General features: G+C 42.0%; 1 protein-coding gene across 2 annotated transcripts in view; it reads right to left on the bottom strand.

Moving 5' to 3' along the window:
• The window catches only part of prdm16 (PR domain containing 16), a 203,326-nt gene that overhangs the window by 110,582 nt on the left and 65,952 nt on the right, over positions 1-26,792 (bottom strand). For both annotated transcript variants that reach the window (XM_086052153.1, XM_086052147.1), the window contains exon 2: positions 23,120-23,550. In XM_086052153.1, coding sequence (XP_085908279.1) covers positions 23,120-23,550 — 431 coding nt within the window. The remainder of the gene's footprint in view (positions 1-23,119; positions 23,551-26,792) is intronic.

Here is a 26,792-nt window from a genome sequence, read left to right as displayed (position 1 = left end):
TACTGACCCATAAACAGTGTTGAAAATGTCTTTATTTCTTTGACTATGCAATGTCATAGGCTCAACAAATATGCCGTTTTCTTGGTTTCCAAAAAGGGAGGGTTTTGGAAATACAAGGCTCCCACCCGACACCAGCAATATGTATTTTAATGTGGAATGTTTATTTTAAAACCCACACTGGGGACTTGTTTCATTATTTTCGATTGTAGCCTAAGAGTAGAGGAGCCTTAAACAGCCACATATGCATACAGCACTTCCGACAAAATATTGAGGCAGCATTGAGTCAAATAGCATTTCCAGAGAAAATAGAATAATTATATTAGTTGGAATTTCAGTGCTGCAAAAGCTATGAGGAAAAGTTGCAGCCGACCCACATTTGGAGTTGTGCAAAAGGGAAATCACAAACAAAATTATACTCAGCACACTCAGTACAGAGTTTACCAGCTGGTATTTACAGTATATAGCTGACAAACCGTTGAAGCTCACTTTAACTCAACACACCTTTCAGTTTGGGAGAATGAGTAATGTTTCTCAATCACAGCCTCACTCATTGTTCCAAGCTCAAAGTCAGTTCCAGTGTATTTTTGTTTAGACTTTCACTTCGCTCCGCTGACCAATCGTCGTACTTAACCTCTCTGCACTCCACTCTGTTCCAATTATGCAGGCACACACACCTCCCTGATGCATATTTCTACTTTTACTTGAGGTCAGTTCTAATCAACCACCCTTTGGTTGTACTCACACAAGCATGCACGCCTCTCGACTGTGAGTTCCTTTAAAGACTCCTGCCTACCTTGCAGGTCCAAGGACTGCTATTAAAGCAATCAGGAGCTTTCTTAGCTAGGTCAAGAGCAAGGTGCTCACATGGGGATTCTGATTTGAATAATGTAAAGGGAAAGAAGATGAAAGCTGGAAGAACCGGCAAATCGAGAGACGAATGGGGGAGTGAACACAATCTTTACGCTTACAAACAACAAAGCATGTAATGAGGAAGAAGAAAGCTGCCAACTTCATAATTGTACACAAAAGAGAGGAGTGTTAAATAAGTAAATTACACTCGACCTTCGGATAATTGAAAAGACAGTATATACAAAAATAAATAAATAAATAAATCCGCAATGAGGAATTAAATGACAGGACCACACACAGCGATGTGCCATCCATTGTGTGTGTGTCCATGCATGTATGACTAGGTTCACACCGCAAACAAATGCGACCCAGATTGGATTTTTTTGCACATATGCGACCTGTATCTCATTTCTTTATGACAGTCTGAACGGTTTCATTCAGATTTTTTCAAATGCGACCAGGGCCACTTTCATATGCGGTCCTAGATCGGATACGTATCGGCTTTTTTGCAACGCGACCGTAGTCTGAACGGCCAGGTCGCATATATCCGACATTGACGTCATCCGTAGCCCAAAATGAACCCCGCATGGGCGGAGGGAGGGTGAGGGCAGCGGGGGGATCGAATCTGTAAAGTTGTTTTGAGTAACAGAATTGACTTTACTGTAGATATGACTTTAATCCCACTTGAAACATGAAGCATAAAGTGAACCTTTATGGTCATAGTAGTAATCCATCCATGGTTCGGATCAGTTCATTTTATACGCTCGTTTATGACGTGACGTCATCTTTAGTGACATCTCCATGAAATGAGATCGAAAAGCCTTGCCTCATCATTTCCCCCAATTACTGCATTTCTACCTATGACCGAATGTGCGCCGCTGTAGAAAAGCCCCGACACGCTGGACCACATTTACTTCCGTAAACACTGCATCATCAAGTGACGGCATCTTTTCTTCTGCGCATGCGGGTCACTTTGGCGACGCATATGTTCACACAAGACGCAGACCAAGGTCACATTTATAATGTAATATGAATGCTTCCACAAAAATAAAAATCAGGTTTGGGTTGTTTTTTTGTTTTTTTATGAAAATTGACCATTAACCCAGCCAATATGTAAGAGATCAGCTTTCTCACCAGCCCATTCCTTGTCATAGAACCTCAGTATACAGAGACGACAAATTGACTTGAAATGAGATTGGATACTTTGTGCCCCAAATTGAGATGGTGAAAGTCAAAGTTAATGAGTAAACACAAATGGGTAAAATAATGTTGGGAGATAGGAAACAATCACCGGGCCCTGTTTAATTTTTTTTCATTAGCTGTGAAATCAAACCAGATGCCCTAATAATGGTACCTTGATTTACAAGTTGAATTACGGGACCTAGCTCCTAACTCAATTTACTTGCATATCAAATAATTTTCCCCTTTGAAAAGCAAATAATCCGTTCTATCCCCCCAAAAACACACAATTTTTGTTGCATTTTTAATAAAAAAAAATTAGGACTGTGCTATAAAATAAAATTGTAAAAGCAAAATAAAAAATAAAAGGAACGTATGAAAAAAAAAATGCTCTTATGTGAAAATAAACTGAAAGTGTATGCCTACAGAGTGACATCAGGATCTCTGACTCCAGCTCCTGTTGGTCATTTCAAACATTCACTGTGAACGTCTTCTACAATAAATTCAATAGATGCACTTTCAAGTTAATGATAATAATAATGATAATAATAATAATAATAATAATAATAATAGTAATAATAATAATAATAATAATAATAATAATAACTAGAGAGTGCAATTTCTGGTGAAATTGCGTGTGAAGGCAAAGGAAGCTAAATGGAAACGTCGGAATATGTTGGAATGAAGTTGAATCAAATTGAATGACCTTGAAAAAAATCAGAAGAGAAACAAGAAAAGAGGAAGTAAGGAAATGATAAAAGAAGGAAATCAGGGAAAAAAATAAGGAAAACAAAGAATGATGGAATCAAAGGAAGGGAGGAAGCAAGGAACCAAGATATCAAGGAAAACAATCAAGAAATAAAACAAAGTAAGAATTCAAAATAGTAGGAAGGAAAGGATGAGGCGAAGAATTGAGGAAGAAAGGACACTAGGAAGCAAGGAAGGAAGGAAACAAGGAATCTCGGGAAGGCAGGAACCTGGGGATGAGAAATCGGGGTGTCCCAATATTTTAGAACAAAATGGCCGCTTCATTAGGGACACCTGGGGATGAGAAATCGGGGTGTTCCAATACTTTTGAACAACATGGCTGAGTATCCACAGTCTCGCTAATGTCCCTGCCCAAAATGGCCGCCGCACTGGGGAGACCTCGGGGTGAGTATCCCCAGTCTAGCTAATGTCCCCTGTCCAAGATGGCCGCCGCACTGGGGAGACCAAGGGGCAATAACACTGGTCCACTGGAAATAAATAGTGAAATTGTGTGGCTTTTTTAAGGGTGAATGAGTTGAATGTGTGGGAAAGAGGACTTTTGTGGGTGTTGAAAAGCTGAATGTGAGTTGAATGAGTTGAATGACTTGAATTCTTGGAAATTGGAATGGTGTAAATGTGAAAAGTTGAATGTTCCAATGGGAATGAATGGTTAATAGTGGAATTTGTGTGGGTTTTTTTAGGGTGAATTAGTTGAATGTGTGGGAAGTAGGAATTGTGTATGTGTTGAAAAGCTGAATGTGAGCTGAATGAGTTGAATGACTTGAATTTGTGGAAATTGGAATGGTATAAATGTGAAAAGTTGAATGTGCCAATGGAAATGAATGGTGAATACTTGAATTTTTGTGGGATTTTTAAGGGTGAATGAGTTGAATATGTCAGAAATAGGAATTTGGGGTGTGTTGAAAATCTTGGCTTATATGAGTTGAATGAGATGAATGTTGTGAATTTCAAATAGGAATGATGTAAATGTGAATTGTTGAATATGGCAATGGGAATGAATGGTGGAATTTTGTTTTGGAATTGAGTTTTTTAAAGGTGAATAAGTTGAATTTTTGGGAAGTCGGAATTTTGGGATTGTTGAAAAGTTTAACAATGTGAGTTGAATGACTTGAATGTTGTGAATTTGAAATTGGATTGGTGTAAATGTTAAAAGTTGAATGTGTCAATGGAAATGAATGGTGAATAGTTGAATTTTTGTGTTTTTTTTTAAAGGTGAATAAGTTGAATTTTTGGCAAGTAGGAATTGTGGGTGCGTTGAAAAGCTTTACCAATGTGAGTTGAATGAGTTGAATCTTGTGAATTTGAAATTGGAATGGTGGAAAAATTAAAAAGTGAAAAATAGGAAATATTGGGGAAACGGTAAATTTGGGGAACTAAAAAAAAATACTACCCAGGAAGGCATACATTTTCTGAATGTTTTGAAACATGATTGAAGTCAATCGGATGAAAAATGTGGAAGGAGTCGCACACCAAAAAAGTGGTCGGAATAAAATTGAATAATACGTTTAAAGTGTAGGAATAACATATATGCCTTCGTCTTCACACAATAAAAATGATAATAATAATAAGAAGAAGAAGAAGAAGAAGAAGAGGGAAGACATGGCAAAGTAATAAACATGAAATCGACCAAGTGATGCTTTGTAACTTAAAAAAAAATAGTAAATTGGGGGATTCATAAGTCAGTAATCATGTGACATAAGCAAAACAATCAAAACAATTCTCAGCGCTCCAACATCAAATGACTCCATGCGTGCCTTGTCAAAAATATCTCTTTTTTGTGCCCTATGTGCATGCTCTGTTCTACACTGCGGTGAAGATAATCACGGTCCTGTCGCTCCCAGGTTAAAGACTCACCGCTGAGTCTTCTGGCACTAATGCAGTGCCAGAACTATAGGGGTCACATTAGCCGTGGCTACTTCAGCATGCATTACAGTGGAAAGAACACTGCTTCCCTCACCATTAAAAAGCCACCAGCAAGGCTCCGATGAGGGCCTACCTGTGACGGCTTAAATTAGACATTTAATGATAGCCATGCTGTAGGGAAGGAGCGCTCAGACAAAGAAATACTGATTGGATAGTAATTTGGTGTGAGGGTCACAAGTAATGAGCCAGTGTATCATATCACTTGTGTCACTTTTGTCACTTCAGGAATAGCAGGGATACGAGCGCTGAGTGGATACCATTAGAGGTCACATACTTTACATACTTGTTGTCACATTAACACATGCGGCAGCCTGCTACCCATGTGACACTATACTTTTACATTTTTCATCACATCGTCTACAGCCTGTCTCTTTCAAGCTTTGTAAGGGACTAAAAAACACACTTTCTCAGAACTACTGTATATTCACAGTTGATACCACCAACATCTCAAAGAATGTATGAGTTAATGGGCCGATGAATGCTTAAGAAATATTTTCGCTATTGTGCTCCCCCTACAGTTGTAAATGTATTTTTAGTCCACCAGGGTGAATCGGCTGCAGTAAATAATATGCGGTTGATTTGTTAAAATGACCTAGGTTGAGGTCAATGAATATACGTACATGCCTCCCAAGGACAGTTTGTAATAACCCTGTGTCTTGAAATGAGCTTTGTTTGAGCATTTGGGTGTGCAGAAAAGTTTATTCAAATACTCCACACAACTGCCCCAGTGCTAATTCAGTATGAGCGGTGTCCTGGCTGCTCCAGGACTGATAAACATAGTTTTTGTAGCATAGAAACTAAAGTAAATTATAGTTGCCATTATGACATAGTTTCCTGTTAAGTTCTGAACTCAATAGCATGCAGAGTAACATTTTAATAAAAGTACAGTGTTCCCTAGCTACTTCCCAGTTCGTTTATTGCGGCTTCACTCTGTCACGGGTTTTCATTTTTGACAATAATCTACTGCAGTTTTACCTCGCTATTTTGTGGGTTTTCTTGCTATTTTTATACTTTCTAAATCGGACCAGTCAAGAAATCTCCATTTTTTTTTTTATTGGGGGTTGTATTTGTTTTACAAAAACTGAGACCATGACCGTTAGTGGCACGTTCAGAAATTCACTCTGACGTACGTACACTATTCTGAGAATGTGTGTGCTTGGAGAGGCACCGTGCGCTCTCCTATCATTAATTCCCTTACGCGACCTATGTTCTAAACCAATCAGCAACTTGTGTTTGAACTATTTCCATCTGTACTGCCTGACACATTGGCACACCGCGTCCCCAGTTGGAGCGCCTAGAGCACTCACTGGCACTCAGATTTTGGTGCACTCTTAATAACCGAACAGCACATTTCAACAAAGCTTTGAGTTTCTGAACAGTTGGAGTGACGCAGTGTGGACTCGGAGCGTATTTCCTAATGTGCCCTCGAGCTTGTTGCCCACAAAATCCCCATTCCTGTATCGTGGATGCGTTTGGAAAATACGCTTGAGTGCCTTGCTTCACTCATACCGAAAGTCAGAATGTTGTTAAAACGTGCCATTCAGTTATTCAGAGTGCCCCAAAAAACAGAGCCCATGGCGCTCCTCCACGATGGGTCGCCCAGGCCGTCGAAAGTCCCGATCTGCCTGCTACCGCCCTCATCCTGCCGACCCACCCCCCACACCCTTCATGTAAGCTGTCTTTTCTTCCACGTCTCTCTCATCTTTGCCATCTTCTTGTCCTAGTTTTGCACATACCCCTTCTGGTTCAACACCAGATGTTTTGTTTTTGACTCTGATTTTTCTGCCTGTGAAGATGGCCACAATTTGGTGAATCTCCTTTCTGATTCTGATTCAGATTTTGATATTGATTTTGGTTTTCCTGGTCCCTTCCCCAGGCATTATTCAATCTCTTGTCATTTTTGTCACGTTTTTCTGATGATGATCCCTTAGTTTCCGATTCAAATGTTGACACTGATTTTGGTTTTCCCAAGCCATTATTCAAGCCGTTGTCAGTTTTTGTTACGTTTATCCAATGATGATCCCTTAGTTTCCGATTCAGATTTTGACACTGATTTTGTTTTCTCTGTCCCTTTCCCAGTTATTATTCAAGTCATTATTCCTTGTCAGTTTTGTCATGTTTTTCTGATGATGGTCCCTTAGTGTCCACTCCAGAACCCTTCCCTTTAGACCTTAGCCATTTACACGGCACCCACACGGGGTAGCCAACGTAGGTGCCCGAGTAGAGGTTCTGGTTTCTCCCCTAATTACGCCTTTTCCAAGTCACGCCATTCCAAGTCACGCCATTCCAAACCTATACCCAAGCCACTTAATTCCCGCCTTTTTCGGCACCTCATTCACTGCATACTTTGTCACCTAGTCCCGTTCATCCCGTTTCTTCTAGTTTAACTCCCTCACTATCTCTACTCCCAACCCCTCGTGTCTCTTGTGCTTCCCAACAGCACCTCTGCAACTGCAGGCCCCATGCCGGCTCCTCGGCAGTGCGAGGCCCCCTTCCCTGCGCCTCAGCAAATGCAGGCCCCCGTCCCAGCTCCTCAGCACCACGAGGCTTCAATCCTGCTCCGGCGGCGCAAGCTCTGCGGCTTCCCTCGGATTCTGCTACGGCAGCGCAAGCTCTGCGGCCTCCTTCCAATTCTGCTACAACAGCTCAAGGCCTTCAGCTGCCCTCTGACTCTGCTCTGGTGGTGCAAGCTTTGCAGCTGCCCTTGGATTCTGCTACGAGGGCGCAAGGCCTTCGGCTGCCCTCTGACTCTGCTCCGGCGGCGCAAGCTTTGCGGTCTCCTTCCGATTGTGCTATGGTGGCGCATGGCCTGCAGCTGTCTTCTGACTATGCTGTGGAGGCGCAAGCTTTGCGGCCTCCTTCCGATTCTGCTATGGCAGTGCAAGCTTTGCGGCCTCCTTCCAATTCTGCTATGACGGTGCAAGGCCTTCTTCTGCCCTCTGACTCGGCTACGGCAGCGCAAGCTCTGCGGCCTCCTTCTGATTCTGCTATGGCAGCGCAAGGCCTTCGGGTGCCCTCTGACTCTGCTACAGTGGCGCAAGCTCTGCGGCTGCCCTTGAATGCTGCTACAGCGGTGCAAGCTCTGCGGCCTCCCTCCGATCCTGCGGTGAAAGGCCTGCAGCTGCCTTCTGACTCTGCTACGGCAGGGAAGCTCCGCGGCTTCCCTCGGCGGCTTCCCTCGGCGGCTTCCCTCGGCGGCTTCCCTCGGCGGCTTCCCTCAGCCGTTTCCCTCGGCCGCTTCCCTCGGCCGCTTCCCTCGGCCGCTTTCCACGGCCGCTTCCCTCGGCCGCTTCCCTCGGCCGCTTCCCTCGGCCGCTTCCATTCGGCTGCACTCTGACTCTGCTCTGGCGGCGTAAGCTCTGCAGCTGCCCTTGGATTCTGCCATGGCAGTGCAAGCTCTGTGGCTTCATTCCGATTCTGCTACAGTTGCACAAGGCCTGAGGCTGCCCTTACCCCCTGTTTGGCCCTCTGGATGACCATCAGATTGGCTTCATCAAGAACCTCTCATCTGGCCTTTAGGACGGCCACCGGATTGGTCCCGCCAAGAATCTCTCGTCCGGCCTCCGGGCCACCCACCTGACTGGCCCTGTCAAGAACCTCTCGTCTGGCCTCTGGGTCGCCCACTGGACTGGCACCGATAAGAACCTCTTGTTTGACCTTCGGGATGGCCAACAGAATGGTCTCGCCAAGACCATCTCGTCTGGCCTCCTGGATGCCCACCAGACTGGTTCCGCCAGGAAACTCTTGTCTGGCCTTCTCCGATCTGTTGTTGATTTTGTTTTTGAATTTGTTTTGGAACTTAGTTTCATGTTTTCCTCGTGATTTTTTAGACGTGTCTGTCTTGTTGGGTTATTGTGTCCACCTGTGCTCGGTTACCAGATCCCTTGAGTTGCTCAATCAACTCCCTCTAACACTTTGTGTCTTGTCCATGTGTTCTTCATCTCATCAGTTTGTATTTAGATCCTTGAGTTCCTACAGTCTTTGTTGGTTCATTGTTTTTGTTGCATGTTTGTTTGCTGTCTTAATACAAGCCAAACTGCTTTTTTGATGTTGGTTTAATTCCTTTGCTCTTCTTGTTTTACACTTAAGCTTATGTAGTGTTAGTTATTTAGTGTTTTTGATTTTTGACCTTGTTCGTCTTTTGCTATTTTAGATTCTGGGCACCAGGTGCCCAGAAAGGAGGGGCGGGGTACTCTTATGACTGTTTTTTACGTGATGTATCAGTTGCTATGCAGTTTCTATTTTTCCTTTTATGCTTTCTACTTTATTATGTCATACAGGCCGGTTGTCTTAACATTTTCTAAGCTTGAGTTACTCAATGACACGTTGTCAGTATGTCAAAAATTCTTTGAGTGAGGATGCAAACTCTCTTCCAGTTTTCAGCTCTCTGTAGTTACTTTGTATTTTCGTAGATAAAGACTTTTTACTCTTCAACTTCTGTATCATGTCTGCGTATGGGTCTAAATCCCTATCCTCACGTGACAATTATCATGTGAATGTTTCTTGGTATAGTTGTCTGCTAAAGGCCCTCAGTGTATTTAAGTGCATTTTATTCTTACTTAGATATGATTAATGTAAAAGTAATGCAGAAGTAGTTCTATTACACTGAATTTAATAGTGAAATCTACAATTTGATACTAATTGGATTAGCAGTACCTGATGCATCATTCATTGTTTTTTGTGCACATGCTTAGTTAGACCACCTGGATATGATTTCAAGATTACAACATCATCTATCGAAGAAACTGATCATCTATCTATTGAGTTGTCCTTTTATGTAGCAGGTACGGGGTTGAAAGAATACTGGAGCTCCAATGTCGTATCCCCCTGAGTCCAGCAGCAAGGTCAAGTACACAGCAAATAGTTCAGCGCCTCCTTGGAGTCTGAGGCCATATGGTTGGTAAGCACCATGATTAATGAGAGATCCAGGCTGATATTAGGGCTAATTGACTGTGTTAGTCACCTCTTGAATGTGGAGTCATATCCGATGCACTTCTGGTGTTGACAGCACAAGTTACTGGAAGACTTTGCACCACTGTGGTGCCTTTTCTGCTTTCATATTTGCGTTCACACGTGTACTGTTATGTATACACTATGTGAACAAATTTAGTTTCTTACATGACATCTTTCTTCAAGATAAATGCATGATACACGGTCCAGGAAAGATTTCTGACAGCAATCGAAGCAGAATATTGAATCAAAATGTGCACATTTTTAGTGTTTTGCAGTGAAAAAAATGTAAAAATGAAATGGCAGCGGAGCACAGACCTCCACCAATGACCAACACCATCACCATCATCATAATAAGGTGCAAACAAGTACAACTTAATAGCCTTCTGTGGGTGCCTAAAAGAGGTCATCAGGAATTACAGATTATCAACTAACAATGTTAGGAAAATGCTCAATGTTAGCTTACATGAAAAAAGAACAACATATCTGCAGTAAAATTTTGATGGGATGGGAACATTTTATGATCGGCTACTCAAAATTGTCAAAGGTGATGGCCTGAATTGAAAACCAACTATAAATCACATTTATTTACATGTGTAGTTAATACTAAACAGCATCTGACTTTATTACTTAAAAATTAGTCATTAATGTGTCCACCCATGTTATCCTGCGTATCCTGTTGACGGTCACGGGTGTGCTGGGGGCAGTCCCAGCTGACTTCGGGTACATGGAGAAGTACACTCGACTGGTCGACAGTCAAGGACATGGCAACAATAATATGCGTCCTCCAATAATTTCATTTTTGATTGTTTCATCTTCTATTGCATCTCAAGTTTCATGCCAACCAGCATGGTCATTGTACCATTATGGACTTATTAAAAACAAGAGGTTACATTATATCACATCTTCATTTCAGTGAGTCAGAGTTTCTTAAACCTGTCGTACCTGTTGCATCAGACTCACATCCCCACTAAAACTAATGTGAATAATGTGAATTGTTTATGTGAATGTGTAACCCTGCAAATTTTGAATCACGTTGCTGAAAACCTACTTCGGCTGAGGTTAAAAACAAAGTATCAAAGATAGAGAGCTGAGGGGAACAGGAAGAGAGACGTGAGAGTAGTCCTGCAGCGGAGATGAGAAAGAGTAAGTGAGCCATGCGGAGGAAGTCAGAGAGTGAGAGGTGATAGTAAGATGACACTCTGCTACCTTCGCTGACCCGCCTGTCGGGCCACTCTGTTACACGGACAAGATGGGAGGTATTAAGTGGCCCACTGTCCTGCCAGGTTGAGTTGCTTGATCTGCTCGCCTTAGTGGAAAGGCAAACCCCATCTTCACTTCAGCGCAGGAGTTTGTTGTGATTTTGGTCTTCTCTTTCTCACCGGCAAACCTGAGAGGCCCAGTTTATCTGCGGATAGAGTGAAGGGAAATAGGGCGCCTTGCCATTTGAACACTAGAACTTTAAGCCGGCAACGGTTGGGCGATTCTCTCCCCATGTCTTCCTTGACTGTAATGTAATGCTGACATCCACAGCAATATCCTTTTTTTTCTAGAAGAAATACACAAATGACACAAACAGATCCTTACAATTGACGTCAGAATGTTGCAGTTCTTCCAAAATATTGGAAAATGGAATCAGAAGCCATCAATTCCACCGAGAGGAAAAGAGGAACAAGTTGCTCATTCACAACCACGACATGGGGACTTTGGATGAAGGAGGGAAGAAAGACACCCAATATCCAAAATCCCTCTCTCAGGGCCATCATGTGAAGAATTCCCCCTCTTCTCCTCCTCTTGTACCCTCCCTCCTTTCCTTTTCTTTTTTAATCAAGCCGTCTGGGGTTGTCAGGTCTTTTGAGACGAGGACTCCCAGCCATGTGAAAAGTTAATCCCTTGTGGGCCTTCTTCTCCGTTGCGCTCATCTCCCTGGGAACACTGTGGTGGCTTGCAGGCAGGTGGCGGTGGGCTGGTGGGGGCGGTGGGGGCCGAGGGCTGTATGAAGGGATGGAGGGCGGGATGAACACAAGGCCACCCTGATCAAGGGATAGAATGGTGCAGATAGTCTGGAATTCCTCATCCTTAACTTTGAAGCCCGCATTTCAACTTGGGCCCCTGTCCTTCTCGCTTGGCCCATCGTCCACCATCCTGCCACCCTCCAGCAGATCTGCCCCAATCCTCCACTACAAGGCCTTTTGACGAGCTCCCCTGCCTGGCCGACAGAAGGTCGGAATAAAGAGTCGAGTGGATTTGCAGCATGGAGAGCTCATTGAGTGGCTTCTAAAGGAAGACAGTCGTTGGCAGTGGAGTGGGCTCTCCTTTTTCATTGTGTCCCAAACGTCCCCAGACCCTTCTTTCCAAGTCAGTTCACTGTGCACGTCAGTGCATCAAACTCGATAAGCATTTGACAGACTCGAATAGAGGCAAAAGTGAATCCCTGAATGAGTAACCTTAAAATGCGAGTACACAGAGTGAAGATACAAACTCTCTTTGTCCAAGATCTTCGTGTCACTCTTATTAATTCCTCTCACAAAAGCACTCCCTGGTAGTCCCAAGAAGACAGAGCGCTACACACTTGAATGCTTTGCTTGCTGGGCATTTTTCCCCTTCCTTGGCCTCCCACTTAGAGGAAAGTGCCATTGGAAATATAGACAGGCTCAGTCAGCCATCTTAATCCTTCTTCTCTGTCTATCTCACTCTGACCCCCCACACACTGTCTGTCACTCTTTCCCATATGCACGCACACACTCATCCTCCTGCTCCCTCCCACCTGATGTGGCCCAAGCCCCTATCTCCTCTTGAAAAAAGGCTCGAGGGATGCAGAGTCCATCGGAGGTGCGTACAGAGAAAGATTCAGGAGTTTGTAAAGGTCAGCACGGACTTTGTTCAATCTGAAGGTTTATCTCGGCGACAGCGGGGCAGGACAATGAGGCCTCTCGCCGCGCAACAGAAACCCAAGCTGCGGCAGCTAAATTACTTGGCTGATAAGACCGAATTAGAAGCACCGGGACACCAGAGGCCAGGAAAAGAGGAGGAAATAAGTGAGGGACGGAATAATATTGAGGATGGCACGTGAAAGATCACTACATTAAAACTGAAAAGATCAATAGTGTGATATGCAGCTAATTCAAGAAAATGCCATGCATCATCTCGCAGTTAAAACATGTGGCACCTCACAACACAACAATAAAAATTTGTAGGAAATGATACAAAAAGTAGTTAAGCGGTGTCTTTCAAATTTAAGACTTTAAGACCTTTTTTAAAGACTGCGCCGATCAAATGCAAGACCTATTGTTCATGAAATGTGAACACAAACAATGGGCGGAGGCTCAATATTATGTCACAATATTTTAAGAAATGTGTTCGTATTCTCTATAAAATAAGAAGGAAATTATTTCGATAGTAATTGCAGCATGCAGGTAGCAGCATTGTTAACAAACTACCTAAATCTACCAGACAAAATTAAACATGGAGTGATGTAATTTTTCTTTTTCTGGACAATGTGTCAAGACTCTTGATCGGTGCATTTAATGTATCGTTGAACTTTGAACGGATAATTAAGGCCTTACCTTTGGAAAAAGATTTTTTTAACTGATCCATGGGCACTATGTATTAACAATGAATAATAAAGTGCCTGATATGCACCATTATATAGATCTACCAAAAAACAACAACAAAAAAATTAATGGCCTTCCCCTCACAACATTTTATTTGACATTAAATAGCTGTAACTTTACTCAACAGCAACACACTTCACAAAACCTGAAGATATGTGCGTCAGTTATTTGAGGAATCTGAGGCCATCAGAGGATTAATAAAAAAAGTAACACATCAACTTAATTTTTTCCCCATATTATTGTGTGCACCATATTTGCAGGTAGTGGCAATCATCTTTTCTATCCCAGGTCACACTCCATATGGATGTATTTTTCTTCTGCTTTTTGGCATAGCTTTGCTTATCACAAGATCACATGGTTTAAACCTAAGAGTCTCAGAGTAGTATTTCGGAAGTTTTCTTGCATTGGTACCGGGTGGCACGCTGCGTACCAGCTTCACCAACACCATTGAACCCCGTCCCCAGGAAGATTGGCTCAGAGCACAATCTGTGTTCAATCAGACAAAATAGGACCTTAAGGTATGTGCTTTGTGAAGCACAGGCAAAGGAAGAATTTTGGTGTGAATTCTTAGATTTTATTTTTTTCAATTTTGTTAACATCCCAAGCAACTGACAGAAAATGTAGTATATGAATGACTGCATAAAGGAATATTACGTTGGAGGTTCTGCTTTAAATAGTTTGTAAGGGTTACACAAAACTACTGAACCATTCATTTCCCACACAACATGGTAGCAGGGTGGGGCGGGGGTGGCCTGCCTGTGACGGCCTTAAATCAGAACAACCACATTCTAACCAACACCGCTGATCATCAGATGTTGCACAAACGTAAGTGGAAAGAAGCAACAACACCTATTAGTGAAATCTGTTAATCTGAATGCTGATTCAAACCAAATTAAGATATTAGAGCGAGCTTCCAGTGAGAGCTCGATTTAGTGGAGGAAATCTGACAGATTTGGGATTATGCGCAGCACGGCTCAGTTTCTAAGATGATTACTAGACACAAGTGCACAGAACAGGCCATTGTGTACCCAGATATGACCTCAAATGTGGAGACGTCTCAGGGTGAAGCTGTTATGTTGTGTTTGAAACAAACAACACCTTTTTCAGATCTGAAGTTTTTTTTTTTTTTTTCTTTTGCCATGTTATTCATGTGCGTGCGCTGATGCACAGGTTACTTGCCTGCAAATGCATATTGCACGTCTGGATATTTACAACAACTTCTTAAACTTACTGAAATGCAGACGTATGGTTTAGGGGCAAAAGGACTCTTTATAGTTTCTTCTTCAATTCCTGTGTATCTGACAAAGACACCAACATACAATTCTCTTAAAAAAAGTTTCCACAGCCAATAAAAAGCTATGTACGTTTGGGAACTCGTGCAATGTATTGACGAAAAGCTAAACCAGTAAGCACTTAACAATTATACACACTAAGCTGTGTGTTGTGTATGTGATTAAGGAAAATGTTAAGCACAAGAGCCATGGGAACCTGATTAATAGGTCACCACCTCCTGCCGAAATGTTAAGATGCAAACAGTATTGCCATTTCATCGGAGTGGCAAAATGGGTAGAAAGAATGAGGCTGTGAGCCATGCATGGTGAACAGAGAGTTTATAGCATCCACATCATTACTCACATCAACGTGAGCATTAAGTTGCTTTTTAAGGGCGGAATTTTAATACAACTCTTGTATTGGGGATTTGATGCAGTGAAGCGGTGACGTATTTGGAGGGGAGTCACCTTTAATGGCTCCTCTGAAATTAAAGTAATCTACTATATCAGTTGTGAGGGAGGAAAAGGGCAACTTGAGCAAATAAATGTAATCAACAACATAAACAGCATTTGATAAATGTGAAGACTGCAGTCATTGTCTGTTCCTACCCTGAGGCTCTCCAACTGATGGGCCTATTCATCAGGGCGGTGATGAACGATGGGGCTTTATCTAGCTACATATATAGATAGATAGATAGAGAGGAGGGGAGGGGGTGGGGCCGTGGGACAGCAGTTACCTGGGCTTCACCACTAGGGAATAATGGGCCCATGTGCGAGTTTTAAATGGATGTTCAAAGCAATGGGCAAAGAGAAACCTTGCGCAATAAAGGATAGCATTGTGGGGGACATGCTATGTGTGTGTGTGTGCGTGCGTGTGTGTGTTCCTCAAGCAAACAAGAGGTTCTATTGAGAATGCTTGGCTGGAGTGGTTGCGGTCTGAAATCAATGACCAAGTAATAACAACCCAAATCCCAGCGACAACATTTATCAAGTTCCACTCTCGGCAACGATGGATGACTTTGCCGCGTGCATTTCCTTGGGAGTCGGCGCTACCTTCATCTGATTCATTTACAAACTAATTAACAGATGTGGTAACGAGTTATGAACAAATGATAAGGCATCAAGCTTCTAATCAAACCTGACAATTAATTTGCTGCCCCGCTTCCTCATTATCAACTACCATGTTCATTGAGAATAATTGACAACAGTTCGTGCAAGCACAGGGGACTTGTCTTTAACAGCTCTTTTAGTCAAAAAAAAAAAAAAAAAAAAGCCTAATGCTGCTGCGGCGATTCTCTGGGTAACAGTGACCATATGTTTAATATTAGTTGGAATCTGTTCCACCGGAGTGCTCCGAAAGCTGAGAAAATTGGATTAAATTGGCTAATGGCATGTTTAAAACCTACATAAAATGAACGTGAGTGGAAGATATTACAGCACGCAAGCTGGGGACTTTAGGGCTTATTCTCTCTCTAGTGTTTTTGCGGCATGTGTAAACTTGGGGTTTCTGTCAAAGTCATGCAATGATGATGGAAAACCGCACACTGTTGGTCAATAATACTGTTTTAAAAAAAAAAAAAAAAAACTTATATTCATACATACATAGGCTACATACATGCATACTGTAATACTTTATATACAGACATACTCTACACACACAAATGTGATAACCTTTTGATATACAAATACCCACTGAGTCCGTACAAAGACAAGCCCAGGATGGCCTGTTTCTTTTTTTCATTGTCTTTAAAGGAGAAGTGCTCTCAGCTTAAGGCCATGTTCTTCAGAGCATGCCTCTGATTTGATTAATAAAAGACATGATAATGACCCCATTTATGTGGAGCGCCTCACTCACAGTAGGGGGTTCAAGTTAACCAGAATGATGTCAGGACTTTAGGCAGGCAAAGATTTTATGAACAAATTGATTTCCGCAGGATTTTCTTGAGCTGCAGTTAGTAAAAGCTTACTTTCACTGTATAAAGAGTCAGTTCGCCCCTAGGCGATATAGACAAATGCTAAAGGTGGCCTGGCCTCTATTGGGCATTATAAAATCAGGGAAAAATTTGACAATAATATTCAAACTAGATATTACTTTTAACTCTTGAAATGGAAAAGCCAACAGATTCAAATGTAAACAATGTTGATTAATATTGTTACAAATGATAATGGCAAATAATATCATACCAAATGAGATGCAGTGACGAAATAATAATAACAATAATATTAATAATAATAATAAATATAAAAAGCATGTTTATGTAGCGAGCAAACAAATCAGACACGTTTCAAGCTGCATCCCTTGAATGCCCTGTCTTAGGCATAAGAACCCTCCACAGGCAAAACACAAAAGTCAAGCAAACAATGATCCAGGCGAGAGGTGGGTCAAGACAGATAAGTGTGAGGGTGCGCCAGGACGTCTTTGCTGTAATGTTCAGCGACACGAACATTAGCCTGGCTCAGTCTCAAACAGATAAAAACAAAGAGCGTGAGGTGAGCAAGAGGTGAGAAAAGTCAGCTGCCAATTTCTTGGCAAACACTCAATGAGGTGGATGCAGGATGCCATTGCTGGATCGACACGTCACATAGGAATTTGTCTTTTTATAAGAATACCCACCAGACATCTTGGCCTATCACTATGTCAACAAGAGGGTAAACAGAAGAGCTCGCATATTTCCCCCTCTTTCCACACATCACTGGATGAATGGCACTGATATGGAAAATCACCCCACAAAAAGTAAACAGAAAAAGAATGTAAGACGGGCAGAAAGCCGTTTGCCTTTTCAACCAAATCATCCCACTGGCAAAAGACAAATATGGCATGGCTACCAATGTATTCTTAGAACATGTTGCAGTCACTTTCCACTGAGTGGATACTTGGTGGTACATTTTATTGGGATCCGATACAAGTGCCATTTCAAAAAGTTTGCACCTTTACAAAGTGACCAATGCCTCATATATGTTTTTGCCCATCTCGCTATTGAATAATTTACACTAAATATTAGAAACAGTCCTGCACCACAGGCAGTGTTGATAAAAAGGTGTCATTTTGTACATAATTGAATGTGATTAGAATATTAATTTTTAACAGTGACTCAGTAAGCAAGTAAGCACTGAGAGATCATCAGGTGTGCTGTGAGAAATTAGCTAAACGTTATTATTATTTTTTGCATCAAAAATAATGTATTTTCCCCATCTGTCCATGACAGTGACAGGTAGTGACCGGCAGAAAAATTAAATGTCCCCCCACTAGATGGCAGACGGTACAATTATGTGTCTCACCTGTTGCTGTTTGTATAACAGAATCAAAATCTTAGTCTTCAACTCCAGATTTCACACTGACTGACAAAACTGGTGAGATCATTGTTAGGTCGGTACTGTATGTACTTTATACAGTACTTTTTGAGACATTTTTGTTTGGTGGTAATGCATGATGTGTCTTGGCTCAAGGAAGGTTGGGGAAACACTGGATTACACTGTGTACCTAATGTTAGTTGAGTGTGTAATAATTCACTGTCAAATGAATGTCGCTGGAGATTTCTCAGTGGAAGTGGTATGGAATTTAGCTGTGAATAAACTGTAGGAAGTACCAATTTGCGGTAAAATAGATGTTTATGCGCACTGACCTTAAAATGGAAAACAACTGTAACTGTAACTGTAATGAGAAAAGTGCAATTTTGCAGTTCAGAGCTGTTTGGACACAGCAAGTAGTCACAGTGAAGTAAAAGCTAAAGAGCAATTTAGGCACACGGTAGTTTGATTACATTTAAAAAAAAAAAATCCTATATATTGTAGTACATGAAAGGGTGAGGTGCAATTTCTTTTATCTCTTTTCGCAAGGTTGGAAAACGGACAAGTTATTGCTCTTTTTGTACACACGCAAGTGCTTCGTTGCCGGCTTTTACCATACACGTCTTCATGTGGTGTCATTTCCCTTACGTCTGAACAGGAGTTGTTAGATCAGTGAGTCAGTTTAGTGGCGATCACAAAAGCTGCAGCCATTGTAGCATGACATGTCTCTATCAATAGGGAGAGCCGGCCAATCTAGAAGCCAGATAATAGCAGCAGGCGCTCTGACAGCAGATCACCACGCTGAACCTCTCTGAGGGCTTCGGTTCCCTGTGCTCGCGCAGGTCTTTCTGTCCTGAGGGGTTGGCGCTCAATACACACACACGCACACTCACATACTGTAGACTTGGGGCCCCGGTGTTCTATCATGTTGCGCTAAAGGGGAAGCATAATGGTTTTTAAATGGATGACTCGGTGCTGGCCCAAAGAGGCAGTGTGAGACAGAAGAGAATGGCCATGGCCTGCAGCAAAGCAGCTCTTAGATTGAGCTGTCCGTCTCGCTGAAATGAGTCTGAATTAACACCTCTTCCAGTCCCCCGATGCCCCGAGACAGACAATAGTGGGCTTCCTCTCTGCCTTCCTCTTCTTTCATGCCATTCAACATACTACAACACTGCTTAACTCCCACAGATCCAGAAAATTACATTACAATTTTCAAGTTTTACTCACATTTCCAATGTTGAATTTTTCAATCAGTCAAGTTTCCCTGAGATTGATTTTAAGGGGAAGTCAATCACAAACTTTTATTGACAATAATATGTTCTGGATGGATGGATGTGCCCCCACTAGTCGGAACACATTCATATTGATTAATATTGTGTTTGTGGAATATGGGTTAAGCAGCAAAATCCACGTTTTTTATCCATCACAGCGGGTGGCCATTTTGTCACTTTTGTCGACTGAATATGACATCACAACTGCTCAGGGCTCAGGTAACGACCAATCACGGCTCACCTGTTTTCTGAAGATGAGCCGTGATTGGTCGTTACCTGAGCCCTGCGCAACTGTGATGTCATTTTCAGTCGACAAAAGTGACAAAATGGCCACCCCCTGAGATGGCTAAAAACGGGTGGATTTTGCTGCGTAACTCATATTCCACAAAGCGCAATATGAATCAGAATGCCTTGTTTCAACTAGTGGGCCTGCATAGAACATATTCTTGAAAAACTATGTTTGGGTTGACTTCACCATTAAGTAATAACAGATGGATGCATTTTATTTAGAAAACTGCAATCAAGAACAATAGTGAATATTTGTATGTATTTTGTGAAAAAAAAAAGACAAAAAAGAAAAAAACTTCAAACGTATCTAATATCAGTTTTGAACAACACCAGTAGAGGGCAACCACACTGATTTGGTGTTTTGGTCATTATCATTATTATTGTATTGTATTATTGTATGTAATGTGTTGAGCGTTGGGGGACAGTCTCTGCCAGCTGATTTTGGGCAAGAGGCGTACGGCCATATTTGGGTGCTAGTCCTATACAGACATACAGAGAAAAACAACCATTCTCACTCACATTCATGCCATCACTGGGGGGGAACTGAACATACTTTGCCTCACTTCTCGCACAGGTCTGCCTGTCTATTTGTCTAAGAGCAGAGGCATTAGATGAGTAGATGGTAAAAAGGGGCGCACAGCCTCCTCGGGGAGTCTGCCTGTGATTATCAACAGGCCAACTGTTATGACTGTCTGTGATAAGGGTCTGGGCGAGGATAGCCCCTGAAGGGTTCCAGCCCCAAAGTAGACAGGAAACGTGAAGCAATAATACGGCCCGAGACACAGTCAGTCCTCCAGCGAGCGCCGGGGAGGAGGAGGCCAGACGGATCAATCGCTCATCTGCGATTGGGGAGCAAACGCCACATGTTTTTGCTTGAATGGAAACAGAAGGGGCCTCAGAGGGAACAATCTCATCAAAAAAGATGATTACAGGTAACACAATTAATTAATGACGCCAAGTGTTTCTCAAACTAAAAGACGGAAAAATATGATGTGGATTATCTCTATTTAGGAGTCAGGGTGAGTGTGTGTATAACGTTTTTGTTTTTTCCCCCCACTGTTACAAACGAAGCTGTTGGCTAAACCTAACTGCCGATGAATATGCAGTTGTCGGGCACTGTGGGTGAAAAGAAAGAAAATACTTGGCGCGTGTCATTTTTGGAGAGTTGCCCTTTGCACCTTGAATGGCGACGCATAATATGAATGTTAAACAAGGAAACCGTGCACGGCCGCTCAGCATGTATGCACTGGTATTCTTTAATCACAAACACGTTCTACAACTGCTCTTAATGGAAAGTAGGACGTGTAAGGAACCTACACCAAGGTCATGCAAGCGCTCAGCATACCTCACCAGAGCTCAGTTCAGTGAGCATCAAAGGATTACATTTTTGCTTTGGGGGGAAGGGCTTGTGCAGTTTTTACGTGGAATTATCATTATACACTGAAAGTTCCATGAATTTACATTTAATGAATGAAGACAACAGGGTCACCAAATAATCCTTTACACACGTGTATAAAAAGTATTGTAAGGATTGTATAAATGTTGTTAGGCATGTCTGATGCAAATTCTTTTTGTCTTACACCTTTGCTAGTTGTTTTATTATTTATCTCTTTAGTTAGTTAATTAGTGATTTAGTCATTTATATTTATCTATTTTGCTATTTGAAAGTTTTAGTGGTCACAACTGTTTGGCCATCAAAATAAAAAAGAACAAGAAAAAAGAACAAAACTAATTGTCTTCTACCTCAGAGGCCAGGATTAGGAATCTAAAACTGGTTTCTCTATGAGAACCAGTTCCCAGAGTTTCAATTCCTTGGCATCGTTTGCTGTTTTAGAAAATATGATTCCCATATCAGTTCTAGTTGGGACGACTACGTACTTTGCGTAGCACAACATGCGTGCCGATGTTATTTCCTAGCGCGGGTAACAAGAAACATGACGCCTAATGCTCAAAAGTGTGTTTAGATTTTACAAGAAGGGATAACAACAGGGCAACTTACAACACTGAAGTTGATATTTGAGAGTTAACACCAATATGCAAAAGAATTTGCAGACACAGCATGCAATAAATGTCATGCTTTTGATCCGATCTGGAGTGCTCAACCCAGCAGCGGCAGCGTAACCACGTCCGCTTCTGTCAATACTCGAGGTAACTATTAGTGCCATTTTTTACCTCATTGTAGTACCTGCTGCGTAGCGAGAGTCTGACTGGCTCAGAGGCTGGCAGTACTCGCTCCAGTCTACCGCTAACTTCTCCTTTCACCTCAGCAGGGAAGAGTGAGTTCTCGGACCACGGTTGGACTTGAGTTGATTATATTTCTCACTGGATGACAGTTATGTTTTTGAGCGCTCAGCTCATATATGAGTGTTGAAATCTCACATAAATTATTGTGTAATTGCCACAGAATCCAAGTTGTATTTTGTGCAGAATATAATAGAGGGTTCCTACGATGTGGACCTCTTAAGACAACTCTGTTGGCTTTGTAAGGTCATGTTACTTAAAAAAAATCATCCTGTTTAACAGATATATTTTAAGTCATGGATCAAAGTAGATGCTAACGTACTTGTTTAGTCTCCTTTTATCCCCAAAATATCAATAAGAGAATCGATAGAGAAATGAATCATTAAACAGAATCGAAAATGGAATCATAATCGTAAAAATCATCAATTCCCATCCTTATCAGAGACATTTCTCTTTTTCATGCAAGTTCATTAATGGATGGTGCATGGGCCAGGGAAGAACGCATTCATATTCCAGACACTTCCAAATAAAAGTGTGTAAACTGCAATTTGTTAAATGGTGTTTTGTTGTTGTTGTTGTTTACATTTTCTTTCTTTCTTATTGGAGCAAATGATTCATGAATCTTAACAATGCAACTTCGGCATTATGCATAGGAATTTGTAAATCTGTACATTACGGTGCTGCTCCAATTGAAGTTGGGGGACCTTGGCCTGTGCTCAACTAAGCGTCCCCAAGATTTAACTACACTGTTACAATCACGTCATGGGGCAGCGATTGAGCAGTCCGACATGGAATCAGTGAAATGAAAAGCGAGCCAGAATATTTCATGTCTGATTGGCCACACGAGAGAGAAAGGAACAGACAGAGACCAGTTGACTTTCTTTTCTTAATGAGCTTACTGAAGCAACTTCAATATCGCCTAATGTCATGTCAAAATGAAAATTAATAGTGCAATGTGCCGCCATCGCATTCGGTCATGCTTCTTCCATTTCCATATCGGGTGGCGTGACCAAACGAGCATGCCCAAACAGGCCGACGCCCAGAAAAGCTGATACCTCCACTAATCAGCAAGATTTTTCCATCTGACATTGCTGTACAGCTAGATATGTAGACAAGTGTGTTTAGCCCATGTGTGTGTGGGGGTGCGTGCGTGTGTGTGTGTGCAGTCAAAGATGAGGGCCAATCATGAGATGGGGATGCAAATGGGGCTGGCTCCTGCTATGATGATGAGATAGATGCCTGTGAATGAACTGTGATTGCTGGAAATGTGAACGTGTGAATGCAGAGTGGACTCATTCATCACTCAGCCAGCTCACAGCATTACTTGCCCCCACCCCCTCTTTCCGTTAATATCATATGCACTTACTGTATTGCTGTTTTTGCCTTCAAACTGAGGAGGGCAAAGGTGATAGACAGTTAATATGAAGATGAAGAAGGGCATAGAAACAAAGCACAAAGAAGCCGAGTTGGTTCGTACCTCCCATCCGAAGGAGCTGCCTTTGCTGTGCAGACCGAACCTCTCGCCGGCTCCGATGCGAGTCTTGGCCCAAACGCCCAAGCCTGCACCCGGTACCGAAGACTCCCGCAGCTCCAGATCGGCGGGAATCGGAATGTCGTCGGGAATATAGACGGGCGCCTCGTAGGGCGAGCCTTCCTTGGGCGTGGTGAAGTCCTGGTCATTGCTGCTGCTGTTGTTGTTGTGGAGGTGATGGTGGGTGTTGTACATGTGGGGGTGCAGCAGCAGGTGGTGGTTGTTTGGATGGGACGGAGTCGGTGAGGGCAGGGGAGACATGTTGATGACGCCGTCCTCTGCGTCATCTTCGGGACTGTCAGTGCAAATGCCGCCAGCTGCCAAGCTCGGGAGGTCGGCCTCTGTGTCGTACATGCTGTCCGTTGGCTCACTGTCATCTGGCACACAAAAGACACACGCGACTGTTACAAGACTTGGCGTCTCTTCGGAAAGTCACGTTTCAGAACCTTTACACCACCTTTTCTTAACCTTTGTGGAAAAGTGTCATTGTGTCAAGGCAAAATGAAAACGTGCTTCCTTTCGACTGCGCTTTTCGTAACTGACACCGTTGCGCAACGGCGTGTATGCCTGACATAAGCCTGAAATGTCATGAAAGTGTGGTAAACTTTGTCGCTTGTGCCTGTTGCTTTAAATATTCTTGCTGCAAATGACTTTGGGCAACATATCTCGACGGGTTGAAGGTTACATCCAGGCAGCTTTCCTAAGCATTTTTAGAATTTGAACAACCAAGAAAAGAAAGTTCATTAACAAAAATTGAATCCAAAGAGGCCGTTGATTTTCAACCCATTGTTATTGCAGGAATACTTATTTTTATCAGTGTTTCTTTTTCTTCTACTTCTAGGCTATGCATCAACTAATTTCTTGTCCTGATTTATAATAACATAGAGAAAAAGCAGTAAAAGACGGCGTGTGTCCAGAAAACAATGCGTTTGTTTAGCTTCTTCTGAAATGGCCTTCCTATAAAGCATAGGCCATATTGAGTATGTGTGTGCTACGAGGCTTCAAAGTCAAGTTTGTGCCAGGAAAGAAACCACTTTAAATAACTCTACCAATTCCGCCAAAATGAGCTGTCGGACAAAATAGTGCTAGACGCTTGTTGACGGCCTGCGATTGGCTGGCGACCAATCCAGGGTTTAACCCGCCTCTCAATTGAAGTCGGCAGCTCACTCGCAATCCATAACAAGGGTAAGTGGTATAGAAAATGAATGGCTGGATGGATGGGCTTGTTAACTGCTAACAAAATTGTTAGACAGGATTTAATGCATGCAAAACTAAATAATATAAATACCAAATATTTATTTCATTATTCAATGGTACTTGGGTTTCATCAGGCACGTTTATATAAAGTGAGCAAATTATGATAAAGATGGTGTGTATTTTTTTATTCTTCCAAAAGGTCCTTTGTATATGTGGACTGGCAAAAATGTGGCTAACTCGACCCAAAATGACATCAGCTGTGTTTCTAATCAACTCTTCTCCCTCCATGTAGTGGAGCATGCCAAGCTTGCAAGCTCTTCCCACGTTGTCGTTAGCACCGACAGGTTATTAACATGCTTGCGTTTATTTCATTTAATAGCATGTGATGTTTGAAATGCATCACTCATAAATGCAGTACGTAGGTTATGTGTCAATGCTGTCATCGTAATGAGGTTGTGCGGGAAGTACTTGGAGATGTATTGAATGAGCTAATCAAACACTTGTGGAATCATGGGAGCTCATTCGCAGCACAGATCATCCTTTTTGTTCTTTGCTAAATATTTGGCCTCGTGCCCCGAGACAGATGTGGCCTGTGAACGCTGTTAAATTAACTGACATGTAAGTTTTTAATGTGAAACGTAAAACTAGCAAAGCACGGGACAGCGGCTGTCCAGTGCTTGGCAAAGCTGAAGCCGTTCCACGAGGCTCCAGGAGACATATCACATATAAAGTTACTGCAGTAAAATTCGGCCTTTTATGACCGATTCTGCGTCATCCAGCGATTTTGACGGGAAAATACTTTTTTTTTTTTTAATGATCACCATTTCATAGGAGTTTGGATCAGGCGCACAGCTCCCACTGTACAATCAAAAATGTTTTCGGGCTGTTAAACACTTTGTTTTCCTTTGCTATCCATTCTTTCACTCCTCTATACTCTCAGTAACACTTGACCCACTGAGAGCAATTTTGACAAGCGTAGAGACAGCCTAGGAAAATCTATTAAATTTGTCTTTAAGAGCCTCTGTGCATATAAAAATGCACTGATGACTTGACTGAATGTGCATTATTTATATGTACAATATTAAAGTGCACAAAAAGGGACATTGCACATTAGCACATAATATAAATTGAAGTTTTAGATTTGCACATTTCTTAATGAAATCAAAATTAAGTCAATGTCTTCACTCTGGTTTAATATACTATCTATTCCATCTTCCCCACATCTTTTTTTACTGCAATACTTGTCAGTTGTATAGGTCTCAAAGAATTTCTCAAGTTCGATAATACTATGTCATAAGTTTTTTCTTTTTATTGGATGATAAATATTTTGTTGTCAATTGTGTTTGTATAGCCTTAATAACAAATATCACAAATCACCTTAATCACAAAAGAGTCTCAAAGGGCTTCACAGACCCACAGTTGGCAAAGTTCAGAGACATCCTCTGATCGACCCCCCACAGCGCACGCATAAAAGCAAAAGCAAATCTGTCAAAGTGAGAATTACAAGTCACTTGGGGCAAGCTTTGCGCAGTTGGAAAATCTGATCATGATATACCAGCAATTCTCAAGCTATCCTGTGCACAACCCCCTCATACATGCAAAGTTTGATGGCAGTCGGCTGTAAACGTTGATGTGGTGTTTTTGTTTAATTTGTAGGTTTCTACTATTAAACATGACCCTTCGTTGGCTATTAAGTACTTTTCTTTTTTTTTTTTATTTGGGGGTGCATCAGCTTCGGGACGTGTGGCTCAAAGGTTTAACAAAGACTTTTTAGACCAGCCTTTCCCAAGCTTTTTCAGCAACACACCACCTCCAACAGTTAGCACACAACATACTCCAAAAAACTTTAAAACATTTACAGCCAGTGTTTACTGATTCAAACAAAAAATAGGGGTAAATGTAAATAAATAAACAAATAAAAGAGGAAATGTTTATATGTTACCATAAAGAGGAAGTCAACCCCAACATATTTTTTTCAAGAATATGTTCTATGCAGGCCCACTAGTTGAAACAAGGCATGATTATTATTATTATTAGCCATCTCAGGGGGCGTCCATTTTGTCACTTCTGTTGACTGATAACGACCAATCATGACTCTTCAGAAAACAGGTGAGTCGTGAGCGGGTTGTTATCTGAACCCTGAGCAACTGTGCTGTCATTTTCAGTCGACAGAAGTGACAAAATGGTCGCACCCAGCCATGGCTAAAAATGGGTGGATTAACTGATTATCACCAAAGCAAAATTTATCAGAATGCCGTGTTTCAACTAGTGGGCGTGCATAGAACATATTCTTGAAAGAAATATGTTTGGGTTTACTTCTCCTTTAAGTAAAAAAAATGCAAAAGGGTAATGATTATACCAGAGCACTATTACACTTTTAATATACATTTGGAGAATCCCTGCTCTAGACTGTAAAAAGCAG

Source organism: Filicampus tigris, chromosome 1 (assembly GCF_054856515.1).
Source record: "Filicampus tigris isolate MCC_2025a chromosome 1, RoL_Ftig_1.0, whole genome shotgun sequence".
In the NCBI taxonomy this organism is placed as follows: domain Eukaryota; kingdom Metazoa; phylum Chordata; class Actinopteri; order Syngnathiformes; family Syngnathidae; genus Filicampus; species Filicampus tigris.
This window is presented reverse-complemented; position numbering and strand designations above follow the sequence as displayed.